The sequence below is a fragment of the Mercenaria mercenaria genome, chromosome 5 (assembly GCF_021730395.1).
Source record: "Mercenaria mercenaria strain notata chromosome 5, MADL_Memer_1, whole genome shotgun sequence".
NCBI classification, from domain to species: domain Eukaryota; kingdom Metazoa; phylum Mollusca; class Bivalvia; order Venerida; family Veneridae; genus Mercenaria; species Mercenaria mercenaria.
Genome location: NC_069365.1, coordinates 11133415 through 11149769, shown reverse-complemented (window position 1 = coordinate 11149769; position 16355 = coordinate 11133415). Strand labels below are relative to the sequence as shown.

The window sequence follows — 16355 nt, the reverse complement described above, 5'->3', positions numbered from 1 at the left end:
CTGCAGACGTTAATACACAAAACAAACGTGTAGTGTCGCTATTCTTGCATAAAAATATATTTCACGACGATTTATGTAGGCATTGTAACTAAAAATACAAACTTCAAGTAGGAGCTATTTATATTAAATGTATGTGAAGTTAACTGCATCAGAATACAAGGACTGAAAAAATTATTAAAATATCATTTCCCGAAAAAGAGTTATTTGAGCTGAAAAAAATTATCCCGGATGGAAAAAATGGAGACAACTCCGCAAAGACTTTATGGTAGGCTTAGGTGACTATTGACCTAGAACTTTATGCAAACCACCCACTTTTTACCTCTAATCATGAAAAAAGCATGCATACTTGCCACATGAATTAGCAACCTGAATACAAAACTATGTAAAGATCAAATAATTGATTACCCTGGGGAAAGTAGGACATTTTTTTGTGGTGAAATTTGTCAACAAACAGACGATTTTTTTTAAGAAGTCAAAACCCACAGAATTTCACAAGGTGAAATATGTCGAAAAGGCTACTGCTGGAAAGAGAACAATCTCAACTACCCATACATATGCGTCAAAGTATGGGAAAAATACCTAGAAATATGAGAAAATCGAAGAAATCAATTTCGAGACTGCTAGATGCATAACTGTGTAATGAAACATGGCAATTATTATAGATAGGTTACTTTTCCTTTGCACTGATATAACATGGGCAGGATTAGGATTAAGAAACGGTGTTCACTCAACAATTTCACTATATAAATGGATTGTTTCCCTTATGTAAAGAAGGCTTAGGGTAAATCTCTAATTTATGTATTGTTTTCATATGTGATGACTTGACGATTCCGGTACATTTTTTATTTACTATTCCAGTTGTTCTTGGAAACGGTAAACATGTTTTAAATATCCGTATCCAGGACCGGGAAATAAACAATACTATCAAAAGCACATCCTGAAGGTTTTAAAGCGATTTTTTTATCTCTCATTATTACAAACATAAAATAACCAATAATTGTTCATATCATTTCACAATTTGGTGGACTCGATCACAAGTTCAAGAATAATAACTTTACATTCGAGTTATATTGAGTACGGACACGCAGTTGGAGTACGGATGAGTACGAACGTAATGTCAAGTTTCCAAGCTGTTTATTTATATTCTTCGAGAAATTAGATAAAAACATACTGACAGATACTTATCAAAATCATAAATATGATACCTAAAAACAAGGAATCGTACAGGTATGCACGCGATTTTTAACATTCACGGTTGTCTACAAAATCTGAATTGACGCAGAGTTCTAAAAGGGGAGTAAACAAGGGAAGAAACGAGTACGAACAATGTTGGGGGCAGCGCATTTGGCGTTAGTTACTGATAATAAAACATTCTATGGTTTAGATTGCATCTTTAATGCTTCAAGAAGAGGTTTTTATGAAAGAAAAAAGACGCAGATACCAGATGTCAAACTGCGCAGAATTACATATACGTCCCTGGGAAAGCATTTCAAAAATAAAAATCGGGTATTAACAGCACGTGAATTGCCTTGTTTGCACACGATTTTTCTCCCGTTAATACATGGGCGGATCCAGTGAAAAATGTAGTTTTTATGCAAGAATGTAAGTTTACTCTGCTTCCAAAATTTTGAAAGAGCCTATACTGAGCTTCCTTTTGTCTTTTAATGAAGTCAAATTCCAAGACTAGCCGAGAGTCTAAAACGCTAAAAAAAATCTGAGTGAAAGGGAATGACATGCTCTTTATAATAAGCTTACCAAACCATACATAAAATGTACCTGAAAGAAGTTATCAAAGATTTTATAATGTAAACAAACTCGTACACCTTTTTGTCATCAATATTTTCCTCTCGTGAATGCACTCAATTCAGGTGATAATTGTTGATATAATTGTAAATGATGGGGCCCAACAAAAACCTTTTTTCAAGTTGTGTAAACAGTTTAAGTTGTAAATTAATGTTAATATCTGAAGGTACCTGATTACTTTGTTTACAATAATATATAAAACGCCTTATAGTTTGTTAAGGGTAGTTGACCTGTAACGAAAATCATCAAATAAAGTAATCTCCATATGCTTTTTCAGTATTTTTTTTTCAAGGAAAGCAAATGATCGTGCTAGTTCCATCCAGAGAATGTTGAATTGCTTAAAATATATTACATAGAGTCATTACCTATCAGCTACCTTAAAATGTTGTAATTACAACCACTACCTTAACACATTGTAATTAAATTTTATGACAATGAATTTTTGTGTTACGTTATTTGAAGTAAAGTACTCCTGAATAGTAAGAGAAATTTTTCAAAATGACTAAAGTATGGTGGCTGATTTCTGCCATTTCGCGTTTTCGCCCCGCGACCCCGCCAAGCGAAAACACGAGAATCAACAAGTTAAAATGGCGGGGGCGCGGGGCGAAAACTCGCTATTTAGCGTGGGCGCAGAGGGAAAAGTCGCTGTTTAGCGGGGTCGCGGGGCGAGATTTAGTAACTGGTATGTTGTGGGCGCGAGACGAAAACACGATAATTAGCGCTGCTTAAACGTCGAGTTTTCGCACCGCGCCCCGACATTTCAGTTACTAAACCTCGCCCGCGCCCCCGCTAATTATCGTGTTTTCGCTTTGCGCCCCCGCTAAATAGCGAGTTTTCGCCTGGCGCCCCCGCCATTTTATCTTGTTAATTTTCGTGTTTTCGCTCGGCGGGGTCGCGGGGCGAAAACTCGCTATTTAGCAGGGGTGCGAAGCGAAAACACGATAATCAGCGGGGTCAAGGGGAGAGATTTAGGAACTGGAATGTCGGGGGCGCGGTGCGAAAACTCGGCGTTTAAGCAGCGCTAATTATCGTGTTTTCGCCACGCGTCCCCGACATACCAGTTACTAATTCTTGTCCCGCGACCCCGCTAATTATCGTGTTTTCGCTCCGCGCCCCCGCTAAATAGCGAGTTTTCGCCCCGCGCCCCCGCCATTTTAACTTCTTAATTCTCGTGTTTTCGCTCGGCGGGGTCGCGGGGCGAAAACGCGAAATGGCAGAAATCAGCCACCATACTAAAGCATAAGAAACACGTTCAAAATGATTCATTGAATTGATAAATAGACCTTTCTAACTTAAACGGACTTCGTAAACGGAATGCGTACTTCGGAAATAATTGGGGGTTTTCTCAACACATTCACGTGCCAAAAGTTGAGCTTTATAATAGACGTTTTCAAATTTATATGATGACATGATTCCGAAATGCATTGTTCATATGTTGTTTTTTTTTTAATTATCGTGTACATTAACGCAAGTCAGCACTGTACTGTTCTTTTCTCCTTGATAATTACCATTATTAAATTCATTTCATTGCATGAGGGTTAAACATACTCCTCGTCTTTAGTGGCACTGAGTTTGACGTTTTGTTGAAGTTATGTTTCGGGAATAACGCTGAACCTGGTAAGACACGGATTAAAAAGCCGCGAAAATCACTACACGGTGCTAGGAGATTGATCAGAAACTCTACACCATTTACAGACTTTCTAACTATAACAAATATCGATAGTGTCAATGTCAGTCACCTGAAGCACTTTGTTTAAATATTAGAAAAACCTGTCGGCAGTTTGTGTCAGGTTCTTAGAGCAGTGGTCTAATACTTGCACTTTAAGAAGTTATTTTCGGTCTAACCTGAACTGACAATATCTTTGCCGCATCACGGTGGCAAAAAGGTAACGTTGGTTTCTCGTGCATTGCGTTTGATTAGTAAACCGACGCAGCACACGTGCATACCTAAAGCCTTAACATTTTTTGGGTATATACTATATATAGTAGCCTGTAGATGTCAGTTGTAAGTGTTAAAGCTTTGACAAATTACGAAAGTATCCATTTGCATTTATTTATCTTTTAGCGTCCTTTTTTCTAACTTTTGAAATGATGCGACACAACAGGAAAGAAAATTCTTAGAATTAGAGATGACAACTTTTTAAGCTTAACCATATTTCGGATCGACATAGATTGCTTTGGAAACAGTTCTACTTACGTAGATTTATCAAACAGAATACATAGACATTGTATAATTATATATACAGGTACATGCATTGTTCCTTATTACTAAAATCATAGTGCAGCAATTTTTCTTTTGATCTTTGCTGCATGGTAAACATTGTAACACACATAATTAGACAGACACTGTGCTGATATATAACAGAAGCTGCATAAAAACTGAGTCCCTGCATCAAGAGTTATCTTTTTATTAAACTGCATGAAACATTTGGCATTTTTTATTTATTGAAGAAAACATCTGACGCAAATAAAAACACCTTTAGTATATGGGTATAAGAAACCTTTAATGTTTAACCAATGTTTTTAAACAAATCTGGAATTTTCAATATGTTCACTGCTTTCGGTCACAGCTAGATTCTAGATAGATGTCCAAAGCATACTGGTGCCCCCACTTCCTGTCACTGTACGGTCATATCTTACTTGTAGGCAATGCATGACTAATTAAACTTTTTATGTTACCTTGGGTTGGGGTATGGTTCTTCAGGGGGTGGGGTATGGATACTACAAAACATAATCAAGAAACACAAGATAAAATAGAAATAACTGAGAACCCCAAAACACTAAGTCGGATGCAGGGATCGAAATAATGCGGACAAGCGCAAATCGAAATTACTATACATTCTGTGAAAAAATCATTGACCGTGTTCACTGCTAAAATCATTCACACAGAAAAGCCTATTTTCTATAATAATGTGATTTCAGTAATATTTGTTTACATGTTTAAATAAAATAATAACTCCGTTTGAAAATTAATTCAGTGTAGAAAATAAAAATGATAGAAAAGAATACATATAATTTTCAGTTATCATTTATTTCAAATTGTAATTAATACAGATCGTTTCGTTTGTCACTTCGAACTGAAATGACCCTGCCAGCACAAAATAATGCGCAAATTATCTGCTATAATATCTTTCCGCTGCAGTTTCTATCCGGTGGGCCTACTTTGAGATGTATGAGTATGTCTGTGTTTGCTGTGCTCAGTGCTTCCTGGAAATCTACCCCTGCCTTTTAATTTTTTTATGTCAGAAATACGTGACTACAGACAGAGTCGAAAATGATGCAAGATAAATAGAATAACTAAATGATATAGGGTCTCCGTTGAAAAATTAGGAAATATAAGCCGACTAGTTAAATTCGAATAGGTCTCAAATATTGGTAGTGTTTGGTGAGACGCCAAAAAATAAAAATGCAACAGCTTATGCATTACATTTGCAAGTCCTTGTGGTGATTGTTACTTTGTTTTTCATAGTCTAAGTGCAGTTGAGAAAGTCCCCGATTTGCAAAGCAATTACGAAGTAAGTTTCTGTTTACGTTTACGTAGAAAGGTCTAATATACGCAATCTAGCTACTTTGTTACACAAACGTTATACCAAGTTAACTTTTTCTTTGTTATTTCTCATTGTTGGATATATACATTTTAATATATAAATGTTGTGTAAACCAATGTATCACCATTGAGAACAATAAATAACTTTGGCTAAAAGATCAAAACTCAATAACGTTTCTTAAAGTCGTAAATGTTCTTTAAAGGAATTTATGCATTATTCTATATTATCTTCATGCATTACTTTAAACTTTCTATCAGGGCCTAACTACAACTTACAAATTAACTGTCAGTGTAAGTCATGAGAAAAGCGTGCATATTGTATATTGAATACAAAGGGATTTAAACAAATGTAGGTCATATTTTGTCTGCCTGGTAAGTTGTTGGAAAAGGGACCTATCTGATATTTCTTTCACTTTTGACCAATGATTTATGTTGGCTTCAGTTTTTGGTCAATTCAGAGTTGTCCCCCTTTGCTTTTCTTGTGTAGGTACCATCTCTATTTATTAGCAGTATTTTTATGTTAATAAACTAATTTGCATTTTCATGAATGTAAATGAGAATCTTATAAAATGAGCTAATGTCTCGGATCCATTTTAATACCATTTTTATTGTTTTATCACTCAAACTGACCAGGATATGACTTATTATCATTTATTTGGTTGTCATTTTCAAAAGAGCCTTTTCTTCTTCCCGTTATGGAGTGAACTCGTACTCGAATGTTGCTACTCCAGCGCATGACGGACGAACAGCTTAAAATTAAAAACTGCAAAAATCATGACAGTTTAATTTCTTAGGAGGTCGGACATGTTCATGACTTGCATGGCGGTCCGGAAGCTGTCTAGGGATGGTAATCCTCTTATAAACGGCTGGATGTTGTTCCACAATTTAATGGTGGCTGGTAGGAAGGAGTATTTATATACATCGACCTCGCTGATATGCGTGGTGTTGTTGGTAGTGGAGCATCGAGTCCTGTTGTTGGTGTAATGGTGTCACAGTAACGAGAACTCTACTATGAAGTTGGTGATCTTGTAGAGCATGATGATCCTATTCCTGGCTCTCCTGTGTGCAAGTGGCTCCCATGCTAGTGACGCATCCAGGGTCTCTAGAGAAATAGTTCCCGGTGGTAAATCTGGCTACCTGGCGTTGGACATTTTCAAGCTGTTGGATCTGCTGGTGATGGTAAGGGTCCCATACTGTAGAAGCATATTCCTGGACAGACCTGACAAGTGTGTATATGCCTGTGCCTTGACGTCCTGTGGACAGCTCCTTAGGTTTCTCCGCAGGAATCCAACAGATCAAAGTGCCTTCGCTGATGTCTGATTTATGTGCTCGCGCCATGACTAGTCCTGGCTGATGTAGACACCCAGGTACATGGGAAATCAATTATTTTATTTCCGAAAGAGTTGGTCCTACTGAACAATTGATGCCTACGAAAGGAGAGGGTACACGGTAGATGTTGTTGGCCCATCGATTCTTGAATAATGCGTGGGAAATCCCAATGTGGTTTATATACCCGTATTAACGCACAAATAAAAATGATTCCTATTCGTACATATTTAAAACAATATGCTGAATTATATGACTTGCAACGATTCATTTTTACCCAACTTTATTATTAAATAGTTTTATTCAAGCCAGGAAACTGAAGTTTCTTTACTAGGAAATAACATTTAGTGGATTTTAAGGAGAAGAGAGATATTCTTAATTCCAAATCAACTTGATTTCGGGGACTTTGCTGCTTGTTTTAAGCTGAAATAAAATACCTGAAACTTTTGTCATAAAGATACAATTACAAAGAGATACAGATAAGGAAGTGAACGGAGTTTCATTGTATACAATTTCTGATTTGTAATATGACATATCAAGTGTTGGTATTATGTTATAAATCTATGACATCTAACCTAATACTTCAGTTACTTGTTTTTACTTTGAGCGAAATATTTCTGTTTTCTTGATATAGTGCGCAATATATAACTTATACGTTTACATGAAAATATAAAACAAAGTAATAATCTAATGTACTGCTAAGGACATGAAATTTCTAATGTTGATCACAGTAGCAGTTGTGTGGCTAAGATGTACGGATGCTGGTAAGATTTTGTTTTTCTATTAAGAGATGGTTTTGAATCTTAACTGATTCATGTCTTCAATTCTTCAAACAATATACTTCCAACGTTCGAGCACTTTTAGGCATTTTCATTGATGTCTGCTTGGTACATCATAAAAATCTGTGAAGAGAGCAATATCCGGCTTGAAGGTAACCTTGAGCTTATAAAGCTTCCTGTTTAATCCTTTATTGTATATTTGTAATCATGTTGTTAAAATATTGCAAAATAAAATATGTTTAACCCAACTCTTCAAGCGGTAATGAGGCTCTGTCGAGTCAGCGTGTAAACTGTTATCCGAAAACCAGATATTCCCATCTTCATTTACAAACAATGAAAGGTTGTTTCTCTTGCACATAGGGGAGCTATCCTACTCCCCCGGCGTCGGCGTGAGTGTCACACAAATGTTAAAGTTGGCGTACCACCCCAAATACTTTCAAAGTCCATTGTGATATCGCTTTGATACTCAGCATACTTGTTAACCATCACGACCCCAGTCTGTAAAAAGGATGAGGCAACTCTTTCAAGCAACAATGGTGAAAACGCGATGGTACGATGGTGAAACCGCGATGGTACGATGGTGATAACGCGATGGTACGATGGTGATAACGCGATGGCACGATGGTGAAAACGTGATGTTACGACGGTGATAACGCAATTTATTGCATATGTTACTAAATATAGTAACAAATTTGCACTGGATTTAAACGTATATGAGCAGCGTTAGGCCGATATTTGCGTTCCTGTGAGCTGGTGTGCCTGATATCGATATCAGGCACACTTCCGGGTTTGCCAAAAATCCATATCAGGCACACTTCCGGCTGTTCAAAACATCAAGATTTTATACTTCCACTGGCAGAATGTCAACTATATACAAACTAACACTAATTTTTTTTTTAAAGAATACATTGTATGAATACATAATTTCGCCAGCTTCTTCTATGGTGGTTGAATAAGTCGGACACAAGAAACTACGGCACTAAAATGCAGGAATTAAAAACAAATGTTTGAAGGGAAATGACGTCAGCGTCATCAGAAAACGTTGACGTTCCCGCGCATTACATAAATATTCCAACATGAAATTGTTTTAATGTCGTTATTACTTTAACAGTATAGAGGAACATATGCAATAAAAAGGTTATAAAACAGGACTGGTTTGCTTTAAGGCTAAAGCCCTCGGGCCAATACCTCTCCTAGTATGCCAATATCGCCTAAAGGCACACCAGCCCTGTGTAATAACCTCTAAGGCACGATGGTGAAAACTCGATGTTACGATGATGAAAACGGGATGGCACGATGGAAAGATGATGAAAACGCGGTGGCACGATGCTGCGATGGTACGATGATGAAAACGCGATATGACATCGACATTTCACCATCGCACCATCGCGGTTTCATCATCGTGCCATCGCGTTTTCACCATCGTGCCATCGTTGTTTTATCATCGCGCCATCGCGTTTTCGTCATCGTACCATCGTGCTTCGCGGTTTAGTATTAAATAAAAAGTCACGATTGTCCAAACGGAACACCGTATTCCAACCGCCGTATGTTAAAACAGACACATTTTACTATTTGTGAACCACTGAAAATTTTATTTAACAGGTCTCTAGATCTAAATGTATACTAAGAATGCTGGAAAAATGCAAATGTAATGCCCTTATTTAAAAAGGGTGATAAGTCCATACCTTCCAATTACCGCCCAGTTTCTCTTATCTGCTGTTGGAACGTGTAATGTTTAAGAATATAGCCTATATAACTATTTTCATGCAAATAAATTTATGTATAAAAATCAGTCAGGATTTATTCCTGGACAATCTACAGTGTATCAATTAATAGATATTTACAACCAAATTTGTAAAGCATTTGATGAGAAGAAATCTACTTGTATTGTTTTTTGCCGACAGAGTCTGAATCTAGGCATATAAATCGACAGGGGGTGACCTCAGTAAACTGTCCATATCTTTCTTAAAACTGAACATTCCTTGATAAAACTTCGTAAAACATTTGGTATTGGACCACGTTTGACAATAACACTGTAAACGTGGAAAATATGACACGAAATATTCATCTATAAGTCAGAGACCACCAATTAAAAAAAGTACAAGGAACTTACTGGGAATAAGGTAACGTCTGTGCGTTCTGATTGGCCAGTCATGTAAACAAACCTAACAAGTGGTTATTTTTTCAAAATTGATATTTTTTACTGCATTTACAGTTACTGTATTTTATTTTACATTTTGACAAAATTTGCTACATCTTATGTGTACTGAAAAACAGTTTTATCAAACGAATTTCTCCCGCCATGCCAACGATGTAAACAGGGGTTCATCTCATTCACACGAAAATTACTTATATGAAGTATCACTATTCATATGTTTTTCGTCCGATATTTTGGTAGAACAAAAACAGAGTAAATATTTCACGGATCTACGGATCTACGACACTACGCCGAAAGACACTTCGCCGAATACGACACATAGTCGAAGCTACCTACTCGTCGAATTTGGTCGAATGTTCGTCGAAAAAAAATCGGAAAAAGGAGTACTTACAATATTGAACAAGAAAAGAAAGCGGAAACACTTTTACGTCTTTCTGGCAAGAGCGAGGATTAGTTTGTTTTCAGTAGAACATTTGCAATCAGTTTATCTGTAATATTTGTTAGAACTGTCTCCTTCAAGGTGAAATGCAACATTTGGCAACACTGGTATAATTTAAATGTAACAGTCGTTTAAATACTATCCATATACTGGATAAACAGTGGTATTGGACATAGAAATGTCTCTTAAGGTGGTCAATCACATTTAATCAACATTTAATGACATTTTTTACTTTTTGTATAATTATTCTGGTAGAGAATTATTTAAGGAACAAAAAGACCGATTACATAGAGTTAGATTCCTATTTGAAATGTATATTTTATTATTTTTATTAACTTTTGTAATTACTCCCCTTTAATATGAAAGTATATAAAAAGCTGGGTATTTCTTTTTATTTCGATACAATGTCTAGTTTTACATTTGCATTTGATAGACATATCAAGACGTGGGCCAAAAGTAACAAACGTAACTATTTACAGGAAACGAAGGTTCAACAATGTTGTGATTAGATTAAATGTCGAAGACGATGATACTGCATCTTTGCTTACTGAAGATCCATACTTCTGGCCAGCAGGTGTTACATGTAGACCTTGGCTCCCTTATAATGCATTGAAAAGACGCAATAATAGAGACAATTATACAGGTAATGGATACAATTCTGCAGTAGACCAATCAAAGTATTCAGCATAAGACTGGTACAGTTACAATAGGTATAGTGTGCTTAGCACAGAGGGCATAGATGACTACTAAATGAGTACATGTCTTAACATTGCAACATGGAATGCAGCAGGTATCATGTCCAGTGCAAGTTATCTCTGTGACTTAATTGAAAAATCTTATATTGACATTATTGGGCTAAGCGAACATTGGCTTTTCCCCCATGATTTGCACTTCCTCGATTGCATAAAAACCATTCTTTTTCTGACCCCGATTTACAAATACCGGGAAATAGACGTGTCGGTAAAGGTGGCCAATCAATAATGTGGCATAAAAGGTTAGACAATATTATATCCACTTTGGAGTTGTATTCCAGATATATTATAGGGATAGAAATTAATACATCTCCTGGAAATTATTTATATGTATTCCAAGTATATCTGCCATGTAAAAACCATTCAATTTGTACCTACAAGAATAGCATCGATGATGTTGAAAGGATATTATGTAGTTATAGAAATAAAGGTACATTACTTATAATGGGTGATTTTAATACTGAACTTCCCTCGAGACACGAGAACACATTCCATTGTGATAAAAGGGGCAATTTATTAGTTGATATTATGCTAAGACATCAACTTGTTGCTATAAACGGTTTACCAGTGTGCACTGGAGCAATGTTCAGTAATGTCCCATATAACAGCAAAAGGGAAACATTGATTGATCACATACTGATACAAAGTGATTATATTGATTACATCAATGCATGCGAAATCAAAGACGATAATTGCTTAAATGTTTCAAACCACCGCCCAATTTTGTGTAAGATTAAAATACCTCTGTCGGAAGTTTCATATGGACCTGAAAATATTATCAACTGGAAAAATGTAAAGAATTGTGATCTAGAAAAATATCGTACATTTTTAGAAAACGATGAACGTATAAAAGAATCATTGACTAATCAAATATCATGTACAGAAGATATAGATAACTTGTATAAACTTGTAGTTAAATGTGTTCGGGACGAGACCGATACCTGTATTCCCAGAGTCAAATTTAAATCTTACATCAAACCATACTGGGATCAGGAATTTCAGCACTACATGAGGCTATGCAAGTAAAAAGACGCCACTGGATTACCGAAAATAGACCTAGAACCGAAACATCGCAAACTTACAAGGATTATAAACTATCAAAGAACAGATTCAGACAGTTACATCGTACAAAGGTACAGCAGCATTTAGAAAGAGTGGAGTTAGAAATAGACATGGCAGCTGAAATAGACAACAACGAGTTCTGGCGACTTATAAATAAACACAGAAAGCCGCGAAACCATTCAAAAGTATTTTAAATGGATTTTAAGGGACGTATTTGCAACACTCCAAAAGATATTAACGACGGCTGGAGGTCATATTTCTCAGAACTTTATTCCCCAACAGAGCATGACACTTTCGATAACGAACGCTTAATGGAATGTGAAACGGAGTTGTGTACGGTAAAATCGATGTTGTCAAGCAAAAGGTCAAAAAACATACATATTACGAAAGAAATGGTTGAAAAGAATTTGAAACTTTGTAAAAACGGTAAAGCTTGTGGCTATGATAAAATAAACTATGAACACATATTACATGGCGGAAACGCTTTATTAACGTCAATTACAAGACTTTACCAGAAAATAACAGAATTTTCATACATACCGACAGACATGAGAAAAGGGATTATCTCAACATTATATAAGGGCTCTCCAAAAAAGAAATCGGATCCAGACTCATATCGCGCAATAAGCTTATGTTCAGTGGTGCTGAAATTGTATGAAAAAATATTGATTGATATCATGCAAACAGACAATACTCTGAAAGTGAACAGCCTGCAAGGCGGATTTCAAAAAAGGTTTAGCTGTACTATGACGTCATTTTTGTTACGTGAAAGTATAAATCACGCACGGGACCATAACAGCAAACTGTATACGTGTTTTCTGGACGTTCGGCAGGCGTTCGACCATGTGAACCACACTATTTTGATGTTAAAATTATATAAAACTGGCATAAATGACTGTATATTTAAAGTAATCCTGAACATGTTTGATGACGTTTTCAGTTGCGTACGATCACAGGGACATATTTCCAGTTTTTTTCCCAATACTCCAAGGAACAAGACAAGGTCAGTGTATCAGCCCTGTGCTCTATATAGTATTTATCGACAGCCTATTAGACACCATTGACAATTCACAAAATTCAATGACGTTGCATGGAACGAGATATTGCTGCCCTACGCATGCGGATGATATGGTGCTAATATCTTACAGTAAATCGGGACTAGATAATCTTATGAACATATGTTATGATAATTCGAAAAAAGAACGCTATCAATATAATGCTAGAAAAAGTAATGTTATTGTTTTTAACGAGACACATGCCTCCTTTCAAAACACTTCCCGTAAATGGAGCCTAGGTCCCGATCAAGTCAATGAGACGGAAACTTATACTCATCTAGGGGTAGTGTGCAACAAATATATGGATACTCATTACAATATTAAAAATGTCTGTGACAATTTACGGAAAACATTCTTTAGTTTATCTAATTGTGGCGTACATGTAAATGGTCTTCATCCTGTCACACAAAAGCATTTATACGAGACTGTTGTGATACCTAAAGCACTTTTTGGCTGTGAACTTTAGAATGATCTATCATCAACGCAGGTACAAATCCTAGAAAGAGCGCATCGCCAGTGCGTGAAACATATGCAAAATCTTCCGCGCTCAAGCAGAACCGACGTGGCGCTCTGTTGCTTAGGATTCACCTCTATTGAACACGAGATCGATAAAAGAAAAATACAATTCTTTGGTCAGTTATGTCATCTAGATACTAGCAAAAAGTAAAACAGATATTTCTTAACAGATTATTCATATTTTTAAAAAGCCCGAGTAAAATCACTGGGTTTATACCAGACATATACCGAATTCTGGGCAAATATAAGTTGTTAGATACTTTAAACAGATACATTTGTGATGGAGAATTTCCGGTATTTGAATCATGGAAAAAGACAGTGAAATATGCAGTACAGAAATTAGCGAACATAGAATTTGAAGCACGTGCATCAAGTGACAGAAGCTTGCACGAATTTTTCAGTATACATAGTGAAATAAAACCATGTGTCTCATGGCACTTTAGTCAAATATACCGGGATCAATTGAAATATTGTAGGACGGTAGTATTAGTTATTAATAAATTATTTTCAAGACCATACATTGTAAATTGCCCACTCTGCAAACTGTGTACAGAAACTGTTGCAGAACACCTGATTTTGTTCTGTACTGAAAACGGTACATTGAGGCAAGTTTTCTGGAGAAAAATACATGAATCACTACCAAATGAACTGTTTGTGACATTTTACCAATTAAATTTCCGAAATCAAATACTGGAAATGCTAGCTGGCTTCCCAACTATGAGTATCAGCGAGTCTCAAAGAACTTCCTGCTATAAAATAATTTTGCGCTTTATTCATCATCTCACAAAATCTTTGAATTTCCAGGTGCCTTTCACTTAAGGCAATACATTAAAACATAATATAGACAGTATACATATATTATGATTACGTTTTATAAATGACACTGTTAGACAGTATAAATATATTATGATTACGTTTTATAAATGACACTGTTCGAAAGTTGTGTGTGACACACTGTATGAAACATCCTTTAATTAAAATCACATGCAGTGTAGTTCTATAGTGCCTATTAACTTATCTTATGTAAATATAAATGTTTGTGCTATTTCATTATGATAAAAAACTTTGAATGATAAAACATTTCCTGCATTATTTGCCTTTTAATCTTTCGTTTTCGCTCTAAGACAAATAAGGCACGGACATACTTATGATTAATGAGAAAATTCTTTAACATTTTCATTATGTGGTCTAACATTTTCGACTTTCGAGATTAGGTCATTATCAAAGTGAATATGTTAGAGCTAATTGAAAAACGAAACTTAATTCATGTAGTTATAGTACGTGAAGTATTTATGGACTATTAGAAACATTCAACATTTTTTCAAAGTCTGCATGATTGATACAGTGCCATCAATAAGTTTGTAATGGTCAGTGTTTATTGAGTGTTTTTTGTATAAATAGAATAACACTGTTTTCTGTTTGAGGGGTTACAGCGGATGTATTTATTTGCATTTTACATTTCATTACGTATAAGTAATACAGTTATAAATTATAATACAATATCCAAAAGGACAATAATGAATGTTCATTCAAAATTGATGTATTAATGAAAACTCAGTAAAATATGTTTAATACATATTTTCTTACTAATTATGAAACTAAACAACTGCATATTGATAAATATTTACATGCCGTATGTTTTACACTATTATTGTTGTTTATGTACACTTAAAATAATATCATGGACTAGCTCTTAAACATTCATTATTAGAAATTATAAATTGTCATTTATCTCAATGTAAATTGCTTTTACACTTTATCATTTCTCATTTCTTTTGTGTTCAATAGATATGTTTTGTCTATGTATTATATGTTCATATAATTTCTTTATTATGATGTGAATTGTATGCTTCTCATCTTATGGTGGAATAAAAGATAAATCTAGCTTCTGAATTCATTTATTTCCAATCGATCTTGGTTGCGCAACCAAGATAGGCAAAGGGAGGTAATAATAATTTTTCAAACTTGCGTTTCTAATGAATTCCATCTAAATACATAATTTTTAATGCAAATATTTTACAAATATATTACAATATGTCTAATATTTATACATTTCCTTAGGCAAAGTATGTTTATCAAATTTATACTTATGATAAAATAATTCTATCTTGGTTGGGCAACCAGGATAGGAAAATGAAATTTTAAAAATACCTCCAGTGAAAATCTAATTTGTATTAAGTGTTAAGTGAACATAAATGAGTGTAAATGATCAGATGCTAAAGTTTCGAACAAATCCGTTACATGGCCAAAATCTGATTATCCACCTTTAATACATATGTAACTATATATAGTAACAAAAATGAATGTGTTTTCAGCAGGTTATTGCTTTTACGCAATAATAATCACTAATCGGCCCGAGCCGAAAACTCTTAATCATAATCCGCCCGGCGAACACGTGCGCGTGAAACGAATGGACACATTAAACGTCGTCATGATCAGTGCGCGGGCGAGCGGACGTTAAGTCGTTAGCACTTGGATGCTGCTTTAAACGTGTCGGAAAAGAACACATAAGACTTTACAGAATTAATAATGGTACTCGGGCTAAAACCCTGGATTATCACCTCCCGGCCCAGCTCTATTGTGTATTAACCTCTAAACAATAGGCATAAGAACATAAGCTAAATCAGTGAATTATTTCTGAGATAAATTGAAGTTTGTATGAAAGAATATATCACGAACAAAAGGATGTAAATGTATAAACCTTGAATGTTAGTTCCGTTTTTAATTAGTAGTTATGCCGTAAATACCATATTTAAAGAGAAGCAGTGGTCCAGTGGTTAAGGCGGTAGACGCTTTATACGTGGCACTTGAGTTAGAATCCCACTGCGGTCACGACCACATCTCTTCACCAGTACTGGTTCTTACACAAAGTGGACTTGACAGTTGTTGAATACGTTTGAAGTTTTTACTATAATCGA

The 16355-nt window shown here is 35.5% G+C and overlaps 2 protein-coding genes across 4 annotated transcripts in view; both read left to right on the top strand.

Moving 5' to 3' along the window:
• LOC123556442 (uncharacterized) overlaps positions 1-16355 on the top strand; it is a 468205-nt gene that overhangs the window by 271915 nt on the left and 179935 nt on the right. The window lies entirely within an intron of this gene.
• Positions 7253-16355, top strand: part of LOC128556860 (uncharacterized) — a 50245-nt gene continuing 41142 nt past the window's right edge. Inside the window, exon 1 of the mRNA XM_053542671.1 lies at positions 7253-7440. Within this exon, the coding sequence (XP_053398646.1) occupies positions 7383-7440 (58 nt within the window). The 5' untranslated portion in view covers positions 7253-7382. The remainder of the gene's footprint in view (positions 7441-16355) is intronic.